The following is a 19,584-nucleotide window of genomic DNA, read 5'->3' as shown; positions in this document are numbered from 1 at the left end:
AGCCTCATTCTACGCTGTATCACCAGCCCCTGTTTGAACCACAGGCAAGCTACTCCTACATGCTCCTATCCATGAAAATTGCAATTCTTGTGGCGATTACATCCGCCTGACCTACGTAGAAGACATAGGTTCCCTCATGGCATCCCCCCCGCCATGCTCCAAGCTTCTATGTACATTAGGTCACATTACGTCCTCACTCAAAATTCTTACCCACAGTACTGTCCTCTTTCCATCTAAACCAACTATCTAAACTTTCCTTCTTTCTTTTCCAAGCCACGTGGCAACCAGCACAAAGCCTCGCTACGTACCTTAGATGTCAGACAGGCACTAGCCTTCTACCTTGACAGAACCAAATCGTTCATTCACCACTTTTATTCCTCTAAATTGCCGAAAGATCAAAGGGTTTGGCCATATTCAAACAATGTCTTTCTAAATGGATCTTGAGTGCATCTACCTCTGCTACCAACACCACAATCTTCAGCCCGCATCTTGTGCTCGCATGCACTCCACTCAATCGCTCTCCACATTGATAGTTTTTCTGAATAACATGCCGATTACCAGTTGTGAAGGCAGCCACTTGGGTGTCCATGGACACCTTCAGTCATCTTTACACAATCACCCGTGACACAGCATCAGATGCACTACCAAGACATACAGTCCTATCCTCCCGAGTAGCAATCACTCCGAAGCCCCAGCCTTCCAACTAGGGGCACTGCTCTACAGTGACCTACTGTGGAGTATCTCTAGGAACACTACTCGAAGAAGAGAAGGCTACTCACCCTGTACAGTAACTGAGGTTCTTTGAGATGTTTGTCCTTATGGGTGCTCCATTACCCACCCTCCTCCCCTCTGCTTCGGAGTTCATACATTGACTCTGCAGTAGAGAAGGAACTGAGGGCATTTGGACCACACAGCACTATATAGACGTTGCTGCACAGGGTGAGTACCTTGTCTAATTGGATTATACATTGTGTCCAAGTCTGTTACGACCAGATTGGAATTATATTGCCATAGAGATTGGGAAAATATTTTAGATAATCATTAGCTACCGTTTAAGGAGCATATCTTCATAAAATCTATCACGCTGACACCTGGGGTTATACGATCACAAAGCAATGCTCTCTGGTGCTTGGAGTTAAGTCTGGAAGTTGTTTCAGGACAGTGGTTTAATCACTTTTTAATTAAGTACACTTTAACTTTCCTTAGGAAATATGCTGCTGCTAGTTAGTCTCTTGAAATGGGGATCTGCAGAAGCAATTAATGAAAGAAAAAGTAAATCACTTACCAGTTTTACTTGTTTTATCTTTTACATATGCACACTGGTCTCTCCCTTCTCCCTTCACTTTTAGATTTTTTTTTTAGAGGCAGAAATAAAGTAGATACTAGTTATTTTTGAGGGGTAATAGTTTAGCGTTTTACAGTTACTGGTTTTGTAATGTTCTAATAGTTCCTTGGCTCATGAGCTTGGTGTATAACTCTGTGATTACATGGCCCTTCTGTTAATCTAGCACTGGTTATACTAAATATTTTTGTTGTCTGGGGGTTTTATTTTAGTTTTTTATGAAAAAAAAAATGGTCAGTGGAACGTTAGCTCAATATATTTATTTTTGTGCAAGGAATGTCAATAAATTCCACTAGATGAATGCTTGCTCTGTGCATAGCAAAATTGAATTGACAAGTAAATGTAAGAAAAACGATGGACTTTTTCTCAGCCCTCGGCCTCCAGATAAACATACAAAAATTGATACTGATGCCAGTATAGCATCAGGAATTTATTGGGGGGCCCAAATGGATGTTATAAAGCAATGATTCTCAACAAGGGGTACATGTATCCCTGGGGGTATGCAGAGATCTTCTAGGGGTACATCAACTATTTGACTAGTTTTACAACAGGCTATGCTAAAAAGCACTAGCGAAGTCAGTACAAACTAAAATTTCATAAAGACAATGACTGGTTTATACTGCTCTGTTTGCTATACACTGAAATGTAATCCAATTGATTTTATAAGTATATAGTAAAAATGAGAAAATAAGCAGTTTTTCAGTAATAGTGTGCTGTGACACTTTTGTATTTTTATGTTTGATTTTGTAAGCAACTAGTTTTTAAATGAGTTGTAACTTGAGGGTACGCAAGACCAAACTAACTCCTGAAAGCCGTACAATAATCCAAAAAGGTTGAGAGCCACTGCTATGAAGGCCAGAGCCTTTCTCCCAGGTCACAGATTTTCTGCAATAGGCAGTGACATCTCCACTTTGAGAACCAGCCCATGGATCTCCACCAGGACTTGTCTCCAGCTACTCGGTGATATGGCTGTGGCATTCGTTGGGAAATGCCCCAGATTACATTTGAGCTGCCTGCAGGGATGGCTACATACCTCACCGACACAGCCTAAACAAACTGTTCTTGATAGCAATCAAGATCAAGGACTCATTAGACTGATGATGCAACCCTCAAATGTCGGCATGTCTCCCCTTCCTCTAACTACCTCTGTCCTTGATACTGACGACCGACGCCTCATTACTTGGTTGGGGAGCACATCTATAGATTCACATGGTACAGGCAAGTGATCCTCCTCAGAATCCATGTTGCTCATCAACCTCCTAGAATTAAATGCAGTCCACGATGCGCGCTGACATTTTCTACCAATAATCAGACAAAGGACCCTAAAAGTAATGGCAAACAACATTGCCTGCATGTTTTACATCAGCAGATGGGTGAGCAAAGTTCCAATCCCTATAGGGTACTGAAGCTCTGAAATTGCGGAATTGCTGTATGCAACGTGGCATCAACATCTCTGCCATGTATCTACCTGGACATCTAAGCACCACAGTAGACTCACTGAGCAGGAGATTCTCACAAGAACCCTACAACATATATTCAGTTGCTGGGGGATTCCTGAACATAGATCTGTTCACCACTCCCCAAAATGGTAAATGCCCACAATTTTGCTCAAGGGCAAGTCTAGGTCACCAGTTGTTGGGGTCACCTTCCTCATTACGTGGATGCACCCCATCTCTACACTTTCCAGCCCTTTCCCCTATTATTCAGAGTGCTCCACAAGATACAAGTGGAACGAGCCAGGGTCATCCTCATAGCCCCCACATGGCCACAACAGGTATATCTTTACCTCTTGTGCATGGTGGTCTGTCCACCAATCACCATGCAGTCGACTCCACACCACCTCTCCCAGGAGACAGGCCAGGTTTTCCATCCGAATCTAGAACTTCTCCATCCGAAGGCTTGGCTCCTTCGTGGTTCCAGGATCCAGAGATAACCTGTTCGGAAGGAGTAAAAGAAATTCTTTTAAATAACAGATGCCCAACCAATCGATATATGTACCTATGGAATTGGAAAAGGTACAAAAATATCCTATCAATTACCACTCCTTTACCACTGTAATCATTCTGGATTACATCCTGGAACTCAAGAGATCGGGGCTATTCACAATCTCTGTTCTGGCTGCCATTACTGCATTCCACTCCCAGATAGAGGGTCAGATGGTATTTAGCCACCCAATGACAAAAAGATTCCTTAAAGGAATCCAAAACCTTTACACTGAAGTAGGAGACCCCACCCCACCGTGGGATCTCAGCCTCATTCTACGCTGTATCACCAGCCCCTGTTTGAACCACAGGCAAGCTACTCCTACATGCTCCTATCCATGAAAATTGCAATTCTTGTGGCGATTACATCCGCCTGACCTACGTAGAAGACATAGGTTCCCTCATGGCATCCCCCCCGCCATGCTCCAAGCTTCTATGTACATTAGGTCACATTACGTCCTCACTCAAAATTCTTACCCACAGTACTGTCCTCTTTCCATCTAAACCAACTATCTAAACTTTCCTTCTTTCTTTTCCAAGCCACGTGGCAACCAGCACAAAGCCTCGCTACGTACCTTAGATGTCAGACAGGCACTAGCCTTCTACCTTGACAGAACCAAATCGTTCATTCACCACTTTTATTCCTCTAAATTGCCGAAAGATCAAAGGGTTTGGCCATATTCAAACAATGTCTTTCTAAATGGATCTTGAGTGCATCTACCTCTGCTACCAACACCACAATCTTCAGCCCGCATCTTGTGCTCGCATGCACTCCACTCAATCGCTCTCCACATTGATAGTTTTTCTGAATAACATGCCGATTACCAGTTGTGAAGGCAGCCACTTGGGTGTCCATGGACACCTTCAGTCATCTTTACACAATCACCCGTGACACAGCATCAGATGCACTACCAAGACATACAGTCCTATCCTCCCGAGTAGCAATCACTCCGAAGCCCCAGCCTTCCAACTAGGGGCACTGCTCTACAGTGACCTACTGTGGAGTATCTCTAGGAACACTACTCGAAGAAGAGAAGGCTACTCACCCTGTACAGTAACTGAGGTTCTTTGAGATGTTTGTCCTTATGGGTGCTCCATTACCCACCCTCCTCCCCTCTGCTTCGGAGTTCATACATTGACTCTGCAGTAGAGAAGGAACTGAGGGCATTTGGACCACACAGCACTATATAGACGTTGCTGCACAGGGTGAGTACCTTGTCTAATTGGATTATACATTGTGTCCAAGTCTGTTACGACCAGATTGGAATTATATTGCCATAGAGATTGGGAAAATATTTTAGATAATCATTAGCTACCGTTTAAGGAGCATATCTTCATAAAATCTATCACGCTGACACCTGGGGTTATACGATCACAAAGCAATGCTCTCTGGTGCTTGGAGTTAAGTCTGGAAGTTGTTTCAGGACAGTGGTTTAATCACTTTTTAATTAAGTACACTTTAACTTTCCTTAGGAAATATGCTGCTGCTAGTTAGTCTCTTGAAATGGGGATCTGCAGAAGCAATTAATGAAAGAAAAAGTAAATCACTTACCAGTTTTACTTGTTTTATCTTTTACATATGCACACTGGTCTCTCCCTTCTCCCTTCACTTTTAGATTTTTTTTTTAGAGGCAGAAATAAAGTAGATACTAGTTATTTTTGAGGGGTAATAGTTTAGCGTTTTACAGTTACTGGTTTTGTAATGTTCTAATAGTTCCTTGGCTCATGAGCTTGGTGTATAACTCTGTGATTACATGGCCCTTCTGTTAATCTAGCACTGGTTATACTAAATATTTTTGTTGTCTGGGGGTTTTATTTTAGTTTTTTATGAAAAAAAAAATGGTCAGTGGAACGTTAGCTCAATATATTTATTTTTGTGCAAGGAATGTCAATAAATTCCACTAGATGAATGCTTGCTCTGTGCATAGCAAAATTGAATTGACAAGTAAATGTAAGTTTTTGGGCCAAATAGTGAGTTGTACCCGTTTACGCCGGCAGAGAACCGGGCTCTGTCTGGTTGAACAAACCTTTTTTTAATCCTTCAATTTATCTGTATTCTATACTGTTATATTCTAATCAACAATATAAAAATACGTAATTTTTTTATAGTTATAATGGTGGCTAATGTTTGAAGATATTTTTGTTTTTGTAGGATAGTGGAGATTATCCACTTACCATGGCTGGTCCTCAATGGAAGAAGTTCAAATCCAGTTTTTGTGAGTTCATTGGAGTATTGGTCCGACAGTGTCAATATAGTATCATATATGACGAATATATGATGGATACAGTCATTTCACTACTTACAGGACTATCGGACTCACAAGTCAGAGCATTTCGACACACTAGCACGCTGGCAGGTCAGCATCTTTTTATTTACTCAGCTTCTGTACACATTTTCTTTTCAGTTTTCAGTGTTATCGGAGAAGAGACTGTTTTTGTAAAACTTTTTGAATATTCGGTATTCAGCTCGGTATTCAGGAATATTTTGTTGCATTGGGTTTAGTCATTTCATTTTCTATTTAATTATTCAGTTTTGTATTCTGGATCAGTTTTTTTTTAGTTCTAGTTTTTATAATTTTTTAAAGTAATTTTTAGTATTAAAATGTTCCCTGGAAAGAATTCTCTTGCTGCTCTGATTATCTATATTACTTACAGCATTTGTTGCTTTATATCAATGGATAAACGGAACTAATAAATAAAAATGAAGTATTTTAAAGTTAACCTTACAGATTTTGTATCTTTTAAAATGCCAACAATGTTCTCCTTTATCCTTTGCGAGTAAAAATGTTTTGTTACGACCCTAAACATCTCCCACTATCAGAATATAGCTTTTAAAATTGAATATCCTTGTCTTATCACTGTTTTTACTTGCAGAAAAAGCTACTGTGCTTTAATTGAAGTCCTATCATAACATCAGTCTATGAATGCATTGTTTTCATTTAAAAGTTTAAAGAATTTTTAACCATAAATCAGCCACTGATAAAACATTTTAAATATTCTTGTGAAATAATCCATACTTCCTTTGGCATGTTTTTTGAATATATTTATTAAATTAAAATCTGTCCCTTGTGAAGACAGTGTAACAGTTTGTTAGTGTTTTGACTAAAACAACCTGATACTTCTGAGAAAGGGTTAATTGAGTTACGATGGCTTAAATGAAGGTGGCGTCTTACACCATGCAGATCGCAGGCAAGTGGGAGAGGCTTTCTAAAAAGAGGGCAGTTAGAAGTGGCCAAATCTGAGGAGGTTTAAGATGAATTTTATATTGTGGTGGTGGTAAATTTGATCTCATTAAAACCAAATCCCAGGGATGAGTTTGGACTCTATTTTTGACCAAGTTGCTGATGGAAACTTTTAGAAGTTAAACTAACTAGTTCTTATTTGGAGGTAAACGTCACAATCTACTTTATTTGGTTATTCAGTCACTTGTATATTCAAGGCATATGGTAAGTGGAATAGAACACCATGACATAGCCCATTGGCTCCTGCTGTCAGATTGCTGCTGAGACACTGTCAAAGTATTTATGATAAAGAAGCAAAAACATAAACCTGTATTACTGTCCAGAGAAGACATTGTCACATCCTTTTGCAGTTACTTTACTTGTATTTGTTTCAGAGTAGCAGCCATGTTAGTCTGTATCCGTAAAAAGAAAAGGAGTACTTATGGCACCTTAGAGACATCCAATGAAGTGAGCTGTAGCTCACGAAAGCTTACGCTCAGATAAATTTGTTAGTCTCTAAGGTGCCACAATTACTCCTTTTCTTTTTACTTGTATTATACCCTATCATTGATGTAAATTCAGTTACTTGGAGTCTAATCTTGCAGTCTTTAAGTAATACTCCCACTGAAGTAAATGGGTGTAGGGTCCGAATAAATGCTGCAGGAATTATCCCATTTGTATGTTAATTTAGATCAGTGGTTTTCAACCTTTTTTTCATTTTCGGACCCCTAAAAAAATTTGAGCGGTGAGTGTGGACTCCTTTGGAAATCTTAAACATAGTCTGCAAACCACAGGTTGAAGACCACTGTTCTGTGGTAACAGCAACCTTTCACAGATCCTTTAGACATAGTTTGTGGACCCCGAGGAGTCCACGGACCACAGGTTGAAAGCCACTGATTTTAAATAGAGTGAAGTGATCATTTTAAATTACGGCCCTGATTCTGTAGCCCTTACTCCATATTAGTAGCTGCATACATGTCAGTGGAACTACTTTTGTAAAGTAAGTAATAGGATCTGTATTATTGATACATGCACTCGGTTTGAAGTAGGAATAGCCAACAATCATGGTTTAGTTGGTCTGAAGTGATTCTAACATCTAAAAATAGCTGCAACTTCATGGGATTTCTCCATTCCTTAAAGGTCACAGAATGCCACGTTATTCGGACCTCAAAGTTCTTCCGCACCTCTTTGTGCTAAAGTTCCTCAACCTATTGCCCTCTGTAGCGGGGTGTTGCAGGGCCTTCTGCCCCTGCTGTGCTGACAGAGTCGCTCAGAGATCCTGGAGTTCAGTAACCACTGGTGCCATTTATTGGCAGGCTGTGCTCCCACCTCCTTTTCAGCATACACAGCTTGGGTTCTAGTGTCTGCACCCAGGAGGGAAGAGCTGTCACTCTGCTTCTACTCCCTTGCTCCTCCTCTCCCCCGGCTTCCTTCCTCCCAGCCTTTTATATAGCCCCAGTCTATTGGTGTCTCCCATTCACCAATTAGGCAAAGGTTTCCTCTAGCCAGCTCCAATTTACTTCCCTTAATGGGAGCTGGCGTGACAGAAGGCTGTCAGCAATTCTTCCCAGCACCCCGTCACACCCTCCTTCAGTGATATCTACTCAAACATTCTTACTCCCCTTCCTGCAGTGTTTACTTGTAATATACCATTTCATCCCCGACCTTTGTGTGTTTTGGCCCTGACATTATTACAAAAGTTATAGTGGGGCTAAATATATTGATAATCATTTCTGGTTTAGTGACTAGACATACTTGGTTATTTTCTGCTAAATGGAGAATAGTTTACCAAAGACAAATTTCATTTTTAAATTATATACTGCATTTTGGTCAGGTATTTGGTTTCTCATTAGCTAATGCTGTTATGCTATTTCTGTAAATAAAATTCAAGAATCCTAAAAGAAAGCTTTATTTTTTAAAGACACTGTGATTGTGGGGATGAGAAAAACCCAGTACAGTAACGACTCTGATTTTGGCACAGAAATTTTTAATGAATTTCACGGCAGAAGTGTGTGTGTGTGGGGGGGGAAGGATAAGTCACAGAAGGGTCACCAAATAATGTAGTTCTTGCTACCTCAACATATACGAGCATATAATGGGGTAAGGCCCAGGAGCAGGGGTTGGAGAGGGAACCCTCTCCACATTCTCCCTGCAGGGGTCTGTGACCTTGTGCACGGGGTTGGAGCACCACTGAGTTTTGGCCCATCCATCCTTCTGTCTCAAACTATGGAGCGGCGGATGGTCCAAATCTGAGTGGCATTCTGACCTAGTGCATGGGGTCACAACGCCACTCAGTTTGGGGCCTAATCAAATGTGTTTTTACAGCCATTTCCAAGATTGCACAGATTTTATTCATATTCATGATTTCTGTGACCTCCATGAGAAAATCATAGTCCTAACTTTCTGTGACTTCCTTTTGATAGAGAAATTCTAACTTGTTTTTTGGAGGTTGAGTGATTGAGCAGTGGACGGTATTAACTAATTTAATGGTGGAGTCCTCTTAATTTAATGTTTCCGAGGCAACACATTTTAACATTTATATATGATCGGCTAAATGAAATAAGGCTCTGTTACATAAGTGTATGTGTTGCAGTTCAGAGATCACAATGATGGACTTAGTATGAAAAAGTAAATAGAATAAAATAAAATAGCTAATTATTGAGTAAAAATGTGAGGGCATTTTTTCCACAAGTTGTCTTATCTGAGCTTTTTATGCATTACTTGTGTTGCTAACCAATTTGAATAAATAATACAGATCGAGTAATTTTTTATTTTTCTACTTTAGTTATCAGCAAAATTATGCTTTTATTTAAATAAGTCTGCAATTTTTATGGGTGTCTTGAAGTTTAAAACAGATGTTGTGAAGATATTCACAACGCTTTAATATATGCAGCAATTGTATTTACAAGCGGTACTGGAGTATTTTACTTTAATATTTAATATAACTCGTTTTCATCTTTGTTACAAAGGTAACTTTTAAAATCAGTTCTGACTTTTTACTTTTTTTGTAGCTATGAAGCTGATGACTGCTTTAGTGAATGTGGCATTAAATCTTAGCATTAACATGGACAATACACAACGGCAATATGAAGCAGAGCGAAATAAAATAATTGGAAAACGAGCTAATGATAGGCTGGAACTTTTGCTACAGAAGAGGAAGGAGGTTAGAGCAATTGTTAAATATTTCTAATTGCTGTGCATGATGGGATGGAGAGAATTTTGATGAAATTACAACAGTTAATCTTGTATGAATGTTTTTGCAAAGGAATTTTTTTTTGCCATTTTGCTGCTGCTTTAAATTGCACAAAAGGTCAAATATTATTTTGCTAAACACTTAAATATGCTTGTGTTATAAAAGCTAGAAGGTCAGAAGACATACATGGGATACATCACATTTAATCTCTTAGTTCAAATTGAGCTCAGCTAGGTAATGAACAAAATTTACCATCCACTGACTGCTCTTTTTAGTTGAGGGTAAAGAAGTAGGTTATCTCAATGTAATAAACAGATGCCCTTGTCACAATCACAAAAAACAATCTCAGCAGAAAGTCCCTTGAACTGTTTTCTTGTCCATAGAAGTTGTCCTGTCTGAAGTCAAAGTTGAGGTAAAGCTGTTAACTTAAGATGTCTCTATCATTTCCTTTCTGTACATAGGAAACTCTGCTAATTTACTGCTGTCGGCATAGCACTTTTCATGATTGCCATTTTTAATGTTTAAAATGGCAGTCTTCTCACCCATATGTTAAAAATGTTCTAGGTGATTAAAACAGAAAAATGTTTTAATTTTTCTTTTCACCCTGTATGTAGTTATTTACTAATTTTAGTTATTTTAGATTGAACAATGGAAATATACTATTAAATATTACTAGTAAGATGGTCTCATGTTTGTCTTCCAAAGAGCTTCCATTTATGGCCCTGACCCTTTGAAGATTACGCATGTATACTCCTGTTCAATTCAGTGGGACTACTTGTGTTTACAAGATTAGGTCTTGAATAGACAGCACACAGGTTCCAAAAGGGAAAGGATGTAAGAATTGAGACTGCCCTGGCTTATTTTGCCCCATGTATGTTTGGTTTTTAGACTTTCTCTGTCAGCCTTTTATAGCTTTGATTAATCTGTTTTCCTTCTGATTGTGTGTTTCGTAGCTTCAGCTCTAAATTTAAGCTCCTTGTCCTTGCCTTTATAGCTCTGCACATTTCTTCTCTTCTGTTCACCCAAGCTCCGCAGCTAACTGGGTCCTTCATTTGTGTTTTCCTGTTTTGTCTATGCTTTCTTCCGCTTTATCTCTATATGTGGAAGCTGGACTGTTTTTTGCCTCCATCATTTCTAATATCCCACTCTTCCTTGAAATTTATTTCTTCAATTTCCCTTTTTTCCTCCAGTGAAGCAATAGGGAGAGGGTTAAAACAATGAACGCCAGATGTGGAGAAACAATACATTTAACTTCAATTACTGTTTTCTCCAAACAAAATGATTAGACAAAAGGAATTTACTAAAGGTTAGAATGCCTTTGTAAGAGGGGAGGAAAACATTTGGCCTCTTTTCTAGTTGTCAACTTTATAGTTATTGACATGCTGTAATATTTAAAGTGTCTAAAATATTGAGGCATGATGCTGTAAACTGGCACTTACAGATATTCGCTGCAGAGTAGCCTGAACTGTCAAAACAATTTTGAATCAATTTTCTTTTTAGTAGAATCTGTCATGTAAGACTCAAATAGAATAATAAACTACAAAAATATGCATGTGGTGCACTCCCTCTAGTACCAAAATCATTTACAGTACTCACATTTTACAATAATCATTCGGTGATTATGTACTCTATTTGTTTTCAGCTTCAAGAAAATCAGGATGAAATAGAAAATATGATGAATGCAATATTTAAAGGTGTTTTTGTGCATAGATACCGGTAAGTGTACTTGTTCTGTAATTTGTAGCTGTGTAAACTTTTTTGGGTTTGTTGTAAATACTTTACCTTTCACCTTTACCTTTTTGTTTCCCCCTTGCAGAGATGCAATAGCTGAAATAAGAGCTATCTGTATTGAAGAGATCGGAATATGGATGAAAATGTATAGTGATGCCTTTCTTAATGACAGCTATTTAAAATATGTAGGTTGGACTATGCATGATAAGGTAAGCTGTGTGTTTGAACAGTTCTGTTTGTACCCACAAGTTATTTTTTGGGGAAAAATCAGCTTCCCTATTTTCAAATTGCTAGACTCAGAATTAGCATTTGAGCAGAGAGAAAACCAAAACCAATTAAAAAATTAATATATTCAGTCTGTGATCCTATTTATACTGAAACTAGTGGCTCAACTATTGAGGTCTAGTAGTACATTAGTGCAATATATATATATTCAACTCATCCAATTGTGTGTGAATAATATAGCACCATATCAGCCAAAATTTTCACAATTTCCATAAAGTTAAGCACATTCACTTACATTTTTAAAAATGAGCAGTGATTGTGGATGCTTTCATTTAAGTGTCCAACTTGACATCTCTAAAAGGGCCTGATTTTCAGAGGGTTGGTTCCACACACTTTATAAAAATCGGGTCACTTTAAGGCATCTCAAGTTGGACACCCTAAAATTGCTAGTCACTTTTGGAAACTGTAGGTCTCAATTTATGTGACTAAATATGGATTCAAGTGGCCTAATTTTTCAGAGGTGTTGAACACCCTCAACTCCTGTTGAAGTCTGGGAATGGTAGGTACTTAGTACCTCATATGTGGGTGTAGGTGCCTAACTTAGGTACCCAAGTTTTAACATTTTGATCATGGTATATGGAATTTATTTACTCATAGTCCTATTGTAAAATAGGGAATGTAGATATGAGTGTTAGTTTAAACATTTTCTTAGTTTTTGGTTTATAGTATAAATACTACATCAGTGCAGTTTAGTTTTTAAATAATTAATCTTGTTGTTTTTAAAAGAAAAAACTTTCCTGTCATATAAGAACTAATTGAGTTCATAATATCTCTGAATCTATTATTTTATTTCACAACATGGATTAAAATTGTACAAATTTCTTATGAATTTATTTTTTAAAGTTTGATCAGGTAAACAATAAGAGATTTTATTGGAGTCATTCTCATCACATATGTTTTTTAAAAAGTAGATCATATATATTTTCGATAGAAGTTTAGGTATCAAACATATTAAAGGAACTATCAACCATAAGAAAATATTTTAATCTTTTAAAATGCGTGTTTAGTCAGTATCTTCAACACTGACTTCCTTTCTGTAATTTTCAGCTTCTTTATCACATTGATTATGACCTTGGATTATGCTCACTGTTTCAGTTTCTCTGGCTGATGCTATTTGCTTGCTGTGGTAATTGAACAGTTTTGCTAGTTGCAATAGTCTTAATCTGCTTTCTGCATCAGAGTAAATTATAAATTTCAGGAAGGTTTGTCTGAGCCCCTGTTTTTGGCTTTCTGCTGTGGAAAAACTTGGTACTTATTTTTAAGTTGCTAGTTTGTATTGAGATGCAAAAGCACTGTGTGGAATACTACACTACAATGAACATCTTAAGCACTAAAATTCTTCAAGTGATTGCACATGTGCATTCCACTCTTGGTGTACACGCATCCCGTGCACAGTCACTGGAAATTTTTCCATCAGTGGTACCTGTCGGGGTGGCTTAAGCACCCTGTGCTGCTGTGTGCCTTTAGCACCAGTAAAGTGCACAACTAACGTTGCACCCCCTTCTTGCTATCCGTGGTGGTCGTTGGAATTGCTGTTTTTGCGTTCACAAGGTCTCCGTGGACTTTTCTCTGTATATTGTAAGTAGTTAGTGAGTGTGGTTAGTAATTAAGTAGCTAGTTTTTGGTGTTCGTTGGTTTTTCACCTGATCGTTGGTGCTGAGGAATGACTTAGTCACTGGGCTTTAGGCCCTGTGTTTCCTGCAACAAGGCTATGCCCCTGAGTGACCCACACTGAAGCTGCCTGAAGTGCCTGAGGGAAGCTTATATTGGGGATCATTGCCAAATCTGCAAGGATTTTAAGCCTTGCACAAAGAAGGATCAGGAGGCCAGGCTAAAGTTTCTGCTCATGGAGATGACACTGAGACCTCCATCTGAGCCAGGCTGGTCAGACTCAGCACTGAGTGCCCTGGCATAAGGAAGGAGTGCTCCTCCTACCATACCAGAGTCCCGGCACTGATCATTATCCCCAGTGCCTAGAAAAAGGCATAAGAAACAGGCTGCCAAAAGGGAACAATCCTGGACACCGAAGACTGCCAGGCACTGGGGATCAGAGTAGAGTGTGGTCTAAATCCAATCACTGGTCTGCCTTGGTACGGCAGAAGCTGACACCATTGACTCTGGCACCTACGCAGGTACCATCGAGTCTGGAGCCAGAAGGGGATTCAATATCGGTGGCACCGCACTGTACCGATACTATCTCAGTGCCAACTACACCAGAGGCATTTGCGGCTGCCAGGGATCTCCTCTCGTTGTCGGTACCGATTTCACTGGCATCACAAAAGTCATCGTCTGTGCTGGTGGGCATGGTGGAACCAGCTGTGTTGTTACAACACTTGGTACTGTGCCAGCCTCACATGTCCTAGATGGTTTGCCATTCAGTAATGTAAAAGGGAAAACATGCAATTTTTGCCATGGCAATGATCGCTGGCATTATCTGGAATGGCCTCTGTGGTCAGTGGAAGAAGACTCGTCCTCTTACAAGTCAGAGATTGGGTCCTACTCTTCCAGATCTCGGCTACTCGCTACTCCTCGAGATGTCTCCATGGGTCCAGTCACAGCAGTACCATCGAGTGGTTGGTCAGGAGGCCAGTGGGAGCCTGTGCTGGTACAATGGCCCCTTTGGAATTTGTGGGTGTTTCTCCCAGTTTCTAGGGTGTATTCCAGGTGCTCTTATTCAGTGGCCTTGGAAAGGTGTATCACCTTCCCACTGTGTGGTACCTGTTTCGGACTCCAGTACTGGACTCCAAGAGCCAGCTCACAGAGACCCTGCAGATGAAGAAGAGCACACAGCCAATGCTGGCTTCCTCTTCTATGGACAGGGCAGTATCAGGAAGGGACATGTTGCTCCCCCAGGTTATTGTAAGGCTCACCAAGAGTTGTTAGACGGTAACCTTAAATCTGGGTGTTCAGATGGAGGTACTAAGAGTCCTCACACTGCCTGGTTGACATTCTAGCTGCTGCAGATCTTTCCAGAGTGGCCCTGCCTCTCAATCAGGCCATTGTGGACCCAGTTAAGAATCAGTGATAGACCCCTGCATCCCTTCCCTCCACTTCAAAAAATACTAAGTACCTGCCCAACGCTATGAGTTCCTCTACACCCATCACCCTTCCGGGGTCCCTTGCAGAGGGAGAGAGAAAGGCAAGAACAATAGGGTGCAATTTCAAAATCAGAGGACTCAAAAAAGCTAGACCTATTTGGTAAGAAAGTTTAGTCTACCAGGGGGTTACGACTCAGCACTGTAAACCAGCAGATCCCAGCGGACAGGTCTGATTTCAACTTTTGGGACTCCATGCAGAAATTCAAAGACTCGTTTGCACAAGAGGCTAGTTAGGAGTTCTCCTTGTTGGGTCCATGGCTTCTGTAGTGACCATGCATAGGAGTTCCTAGTTATGGTCCTCTAGGCTCCCACAGGAGGTCCAACAGATTGTTCAGGACCTGCCCTTTGAGGGATTCTCAACTCTTTTCAGAGCAGACTGAGGCAAAGCTCCATGACCTAAAGGACTCAAGGGTGACCCTAAAGTCCCTTGGCTTCTACACCCCAGCCCCTTCCAGGAAACCCTATGATCACAACAGTCTCTCTGGTATTCTGCCCTGGCTACCTGTCAGGACCTGCAGAGAGAATGAAATATGGGTTATAGGTGTAGCCTGCCACCCCTTTCTACCTCTGCATCAATGCCTGTCGCACCCAGACATCCAGGGGGTTCTAAGCAGATGTTTGGGGACGTGCAAGGATTCTGTACTAGTTCCCATGATGCGAGCCGCCCCCCACCCCCATCCCTCCTTTTTTTTTAAATTTGATTTGCAGACCATCTTTTTTCTTCGAGAGATGTCCCTGTAGGTGCTCCACTCCAGGTGAAGGTGCGTCTCTGCCCCTTTGCTCAGAGAGTTTTGCAGCAGTGCTTGTACGGGTTGCACGTGCGCTGTTGGCACCTCAATAGCGCACGCAACCCTGGACTCCTGAGTTTCTCAACTGTCCCCGGCCTGAGAAGGAGCTCAACAGTCCCTTTGAAAACCTTTGGGTTTTTTTTCAAATAGATAGTAGTTTAAATTAGTAAATAAGGTTAGTTTAGACGAGTTAAGTTTCAGTTGTTACCCTTTCGTCCCGTTTAAATAATAATTATTTTATAGCCTGTAGCTTAGTTAGTGGTAGTTAGGAAAATGCCTGATTCACCAGGTTTTAAAAGATGCACGATGAGCAGAGTGGCGATGCTTATCTCAGATGGACATGCTCAATGTGTCCGTTGCTTGGGGGAATCTCATATTCCCCAGAAATATGTCCATTGTAATAAACTTAAAGCTAGGGCCAGAAAAGACAGCGACCAGCAGCTTAAACTCACCCTAATGGAAAAGTCCCTCAGACCAGCCTCCAACCCTGGACAGGAGTCATCATCTCGTCAGAGGTCACAGGTCTCTTCACCGCCTAGATCCTCTAAGGAGAAAAAACTGGTGAAAAAGTGGCCAGCTTCCTCACCTCACAGAGAGCAGACCACCGCAAAATGGCTGCTGACCAAATCGCTCTCATCAGTGCCATCTGCTCTACGGCTCAGCACAAACAACACTCCAGGCACTGCTGGCACCAACCACGAGGCTAATGGCTCTAAGTTGCCTGCCTCCACCCTGGCACTGTCAGTAATGCCAAAGGAGACAGTAATGACCATTGCTCCTATTCCCGTGCCACAGGCTAATGCTCCTAGTGCGACAGCACCACCACAATTTACTTCGGCACCGACTCAGCGCACCATGCCGCCGCTCCAATCAGCACCATGCTCCTTGGAATGGATGCTCTCTGCACCGTCCCGTTTCCTGCATCATAAAGATTTGGTGGCCTCCCCCACTCCAGAATCCCTCTGTTAGGTATTGATGGCTCGCTGAGGCCCATGGTACCACATCGTCCGCTCTCTCCGATACCATCACAGTTCTCCAGTGATGACGATTATGGGGTTGAAGGGGTATTCTCCCCACACCATTCTTTCCTGATCAGGACCCCGATTACTGCTGGACCATCACGATCACAGTCCTCATGTTCTCATGATGTACCACCTTGGTATGGTCACCTATGGATGGGACCACCCGTGCCCTTCCTCAGTCACTGGCCATGCTGGAGTCCTTGGGGTTTATAGAAGGCACCATAGGAGGCACCACAATCCATGTAGGGAAGACACCAGACCCTCACTTCCACCTTTGGGGGCTGTAGCGGTGGACACATGAGAGGAGCTCAAGATTCAACAGGAAGAGGACATGGCTCCTGACACCTCACCAACTAATAATAATTCAACTTCCTCACCAGAACGAGGCTATTATACCTCCACCACCAACCACTGCAGATGACTTTACCCACTTTCAGGACCTGTTCAAAAGAGTGGCTAATGAGCTTAAGATCTTTTGGAGGAAGTGTTGGAAACTCAGCATGAGTTAACCAGTATCTTACCCCCTCCCCGTCTCTCTTCAGGGACCCCTCTCACAAACACTTATGCCAAGAGGTAGAACATCTCCTTCAAGTAGGGGCAGTGGTGACTGTCCCTGCTCAACACAGAGGGAAGGGATTTTACTCCCTCTGTTTTAATACAAAACAAAGTGGGGGGCGGGGGTTGCAACCCATCCTATATCTCATGCATCTGAACAAGTTTGTGAGAACACACAGTTTTGGGATGGTCACTTTGACAACAATAATACCGGCACTGATATTAAGGCATCTTAATAGCCCCCACGTGGCTAAGACAAGTGTGGTATCCATATGTTACACAGATGTCGGCATGGACCCCGATCACACTCCCTCTCCAGACAGATCTACTGACACAATGGGAAGGCTAATTACAACATCCCAAGGTAGGAATGCTACATGTGAAGGCCTGACTCGTCCATGGCTCTGATGAGGAGCTAGATTGCTTTGAACACATCCAGCGAGTGCTACTACACGCAATGCTTATCTCCATAAGTAGAAAAGATTTACTGCATGGTGTGTCGCTAGACAAACTGTTGCAACATCTGCACCTCTTCGAATGGTTCTTGACTACCTTTTAGATTGAAACCATCCGCTCTATTCCTCAGCTCAATTAAGGTACATCTTGTGGCTGTCACCGCCTTTCACCAAAAAATCCGTTGACACCACAGTCTTTGCTCACCCAATCACAAAACGATTCCTTAAGGGCATCCAAACCCTTTTATCCGGACGTGAGACCACCTACGCAACCATGGGACTTAAACTTGGTCCTAACAGCCCTCAGGCATAAACCCTTCAAACCTCTAGCAAACTGCTCCCTACTACACCCGTCCACGAAGGTGATGTTTCTGCTCCTTTCAAGGCTGCAGTCCGGGTTCCATCACGGACACCTTCCTGCTATCCTGGACTGGATAGCTTTATTATGCTTTCCTCCCAATCCAAGTCCTACACACAGCACTATTAAAGATGAAGTGGGACCACGCCTGGGTTTTATTATTGTCCACTCTGCTAGATGTCTGTGGTGACTCCAGTCCTGTTCCTGTTGCACCTGGATTTGATGTTTCAGGAACACAGTGAGCTGCTCCACCCAAACCTGAGTTCCATTCCTTTAATGGCCTGGAGCGGTGGTGGGCAGCCTGAAGCCGATGGGTAATCTGCTGGCGGGCTGCAAGACAGTTGGTTTACACTGACTGTCTGCAGGTATGGCCACCCGCAGCTCCTAATGGTCACGGTTCGCCATTCCTGGCCAAGGGGAGCTGCAGGAAGTGGCGCAGACCACAGCGAACCCCAGCCACTGGGAGCTGCAGGTGGCTGTGCCTGCAGTCAGTCAGTGTAAACGAACGGTCTTGCGGCCTGCAAGCAGATTACCCTGACGGGCTGCAGGTTGCCCACCGCTGGCCTAAAGCTCCCTGGCTAAATCCCTGAGAACAGATTTGTTTGGAGCGAGTTCGCCAGGTCTTACTAAGCAGTAGAAACCCCTACACCAAGGTTGCCTACCTGTCAAAATGGAAGTGGTTCTCGGTCTGGGCTTCCCAAGTCAGAGTCTCACTGATGCAGTCATTCATTCAAAATATACTCGATTGTTTGTTACATCTGAAATGGCAAGTCTTAGCAGTTATCTCTGTCAAGGTTCACTTGGCAGCAATATAAGCTTTCCACCCTCAGGTAGATAACTGTTCAGTTTTTTCCAATGACTTGACAGTCATATTTCCCAAAGGCCTAGAAAGGTTGTACTCTCAAGTAAGGGACCCTGTTCCCCCTTGTTTTGTCAAAACTTACGGAACCACCATTTGAGCTTTTAGCAACATACTCCTTGCCATCTTCCAGAAAAAGTATAGTTTTTCTAATTCCCATCGTTATTTCCAGAAGAGTCTCTGAACTCTGTGCCCTCACATCAGAACCCTATATGCAGTCGTCTTTAAAGATAAGCTGTACTTACGTCCTCACCCTAGTTTATGCCTGAAAATAGTTTAGCAGTTGTATAGCAATCAGACAATTTTCCTACTTGTTTTTTTACCTAAAACCTCATGCAAATAGGAGTAAACAACAAGTTCGCTCTTTGGATGTTAGACGAGTTCGAGCATGCTACATATAAAGAACTAACCTGTTTTGGCAGTCCTCCCAACTGTTCATGGCTGTAGCGGACGGAATGAGAGGTCTCCCAATCTCATCATAAAGAATGTCGTCCTGGATAACTTCGTGTATTCTCACATGTTATGATCAGGCAGGTGTTTTACCACCAAGTAACCTGACTGCTCATTCCACAAGATCATAAGCATACTCAGCAGCATTCTTAGTGCAGATTGCTATTAAGGACATTTGTAAAACAGGAACCTGGTAATCGATGCACACATTCTCCTCTCCTTACATCATCACCCAAGACTCTAGG

The 19,584-nt window shown here is 41.7% G+C and overlaps 1 protein-coding gene across 6 annotated transcripts in view; it reads left to right on the top strand.

Moving 5' to 3' along the window:
• STAG2 (STAG2 cohesin complex component) overlaps window positions 1–19,584 on the top strand; it is a 182,835-nt gene that overhangs the window by 90,902 nt on the left and 72,349 nt on the right. For all 6 annotated transcript variants that reach the window (XM_073361289.2, XM_078854256.1, XM_073361285.2 and 3 more), the window contains exons 7-10: window positions 5,477–5,681; window positions 9,557–9,708; window positions 11,381–11,454; window positions 11,555–11,678. In XM_073361289.2, the coding sequence (XP_073217390.1) occupies window positions 5,477–5,681; window positions 9,557–9,708; window positions 11,381–11,454; window positions 11,555–11,678 (555 nt within the window). The remainder of the gene's footprint in view (window positions 1–5,476; window positions 5,682–9,556; window positions 9,709–11,380; window positions 11,455–11,554; window positions 11,679–19,584) is intronic.

This window comes from Lepidochelys kempii, chromosome 9 (assembly GCF_965140285.1).
Source record: "Lepidochelys kempii isolate rLepKem1 chromosome 9, rLepKem1.hap1, whole genome shotgun sequence".
NCBI classification, from domain to species: domain Eukaryota; kingdom Metazoa; phylum Chordata; order Testudines; family Cheloniidae; genus Lepidochelys; species Lepidochelys kempii.
Note: the sequence above shows the minus strand (reverse complement) of the source record. Positions and strands in the feature narration are given on the sequence as shown.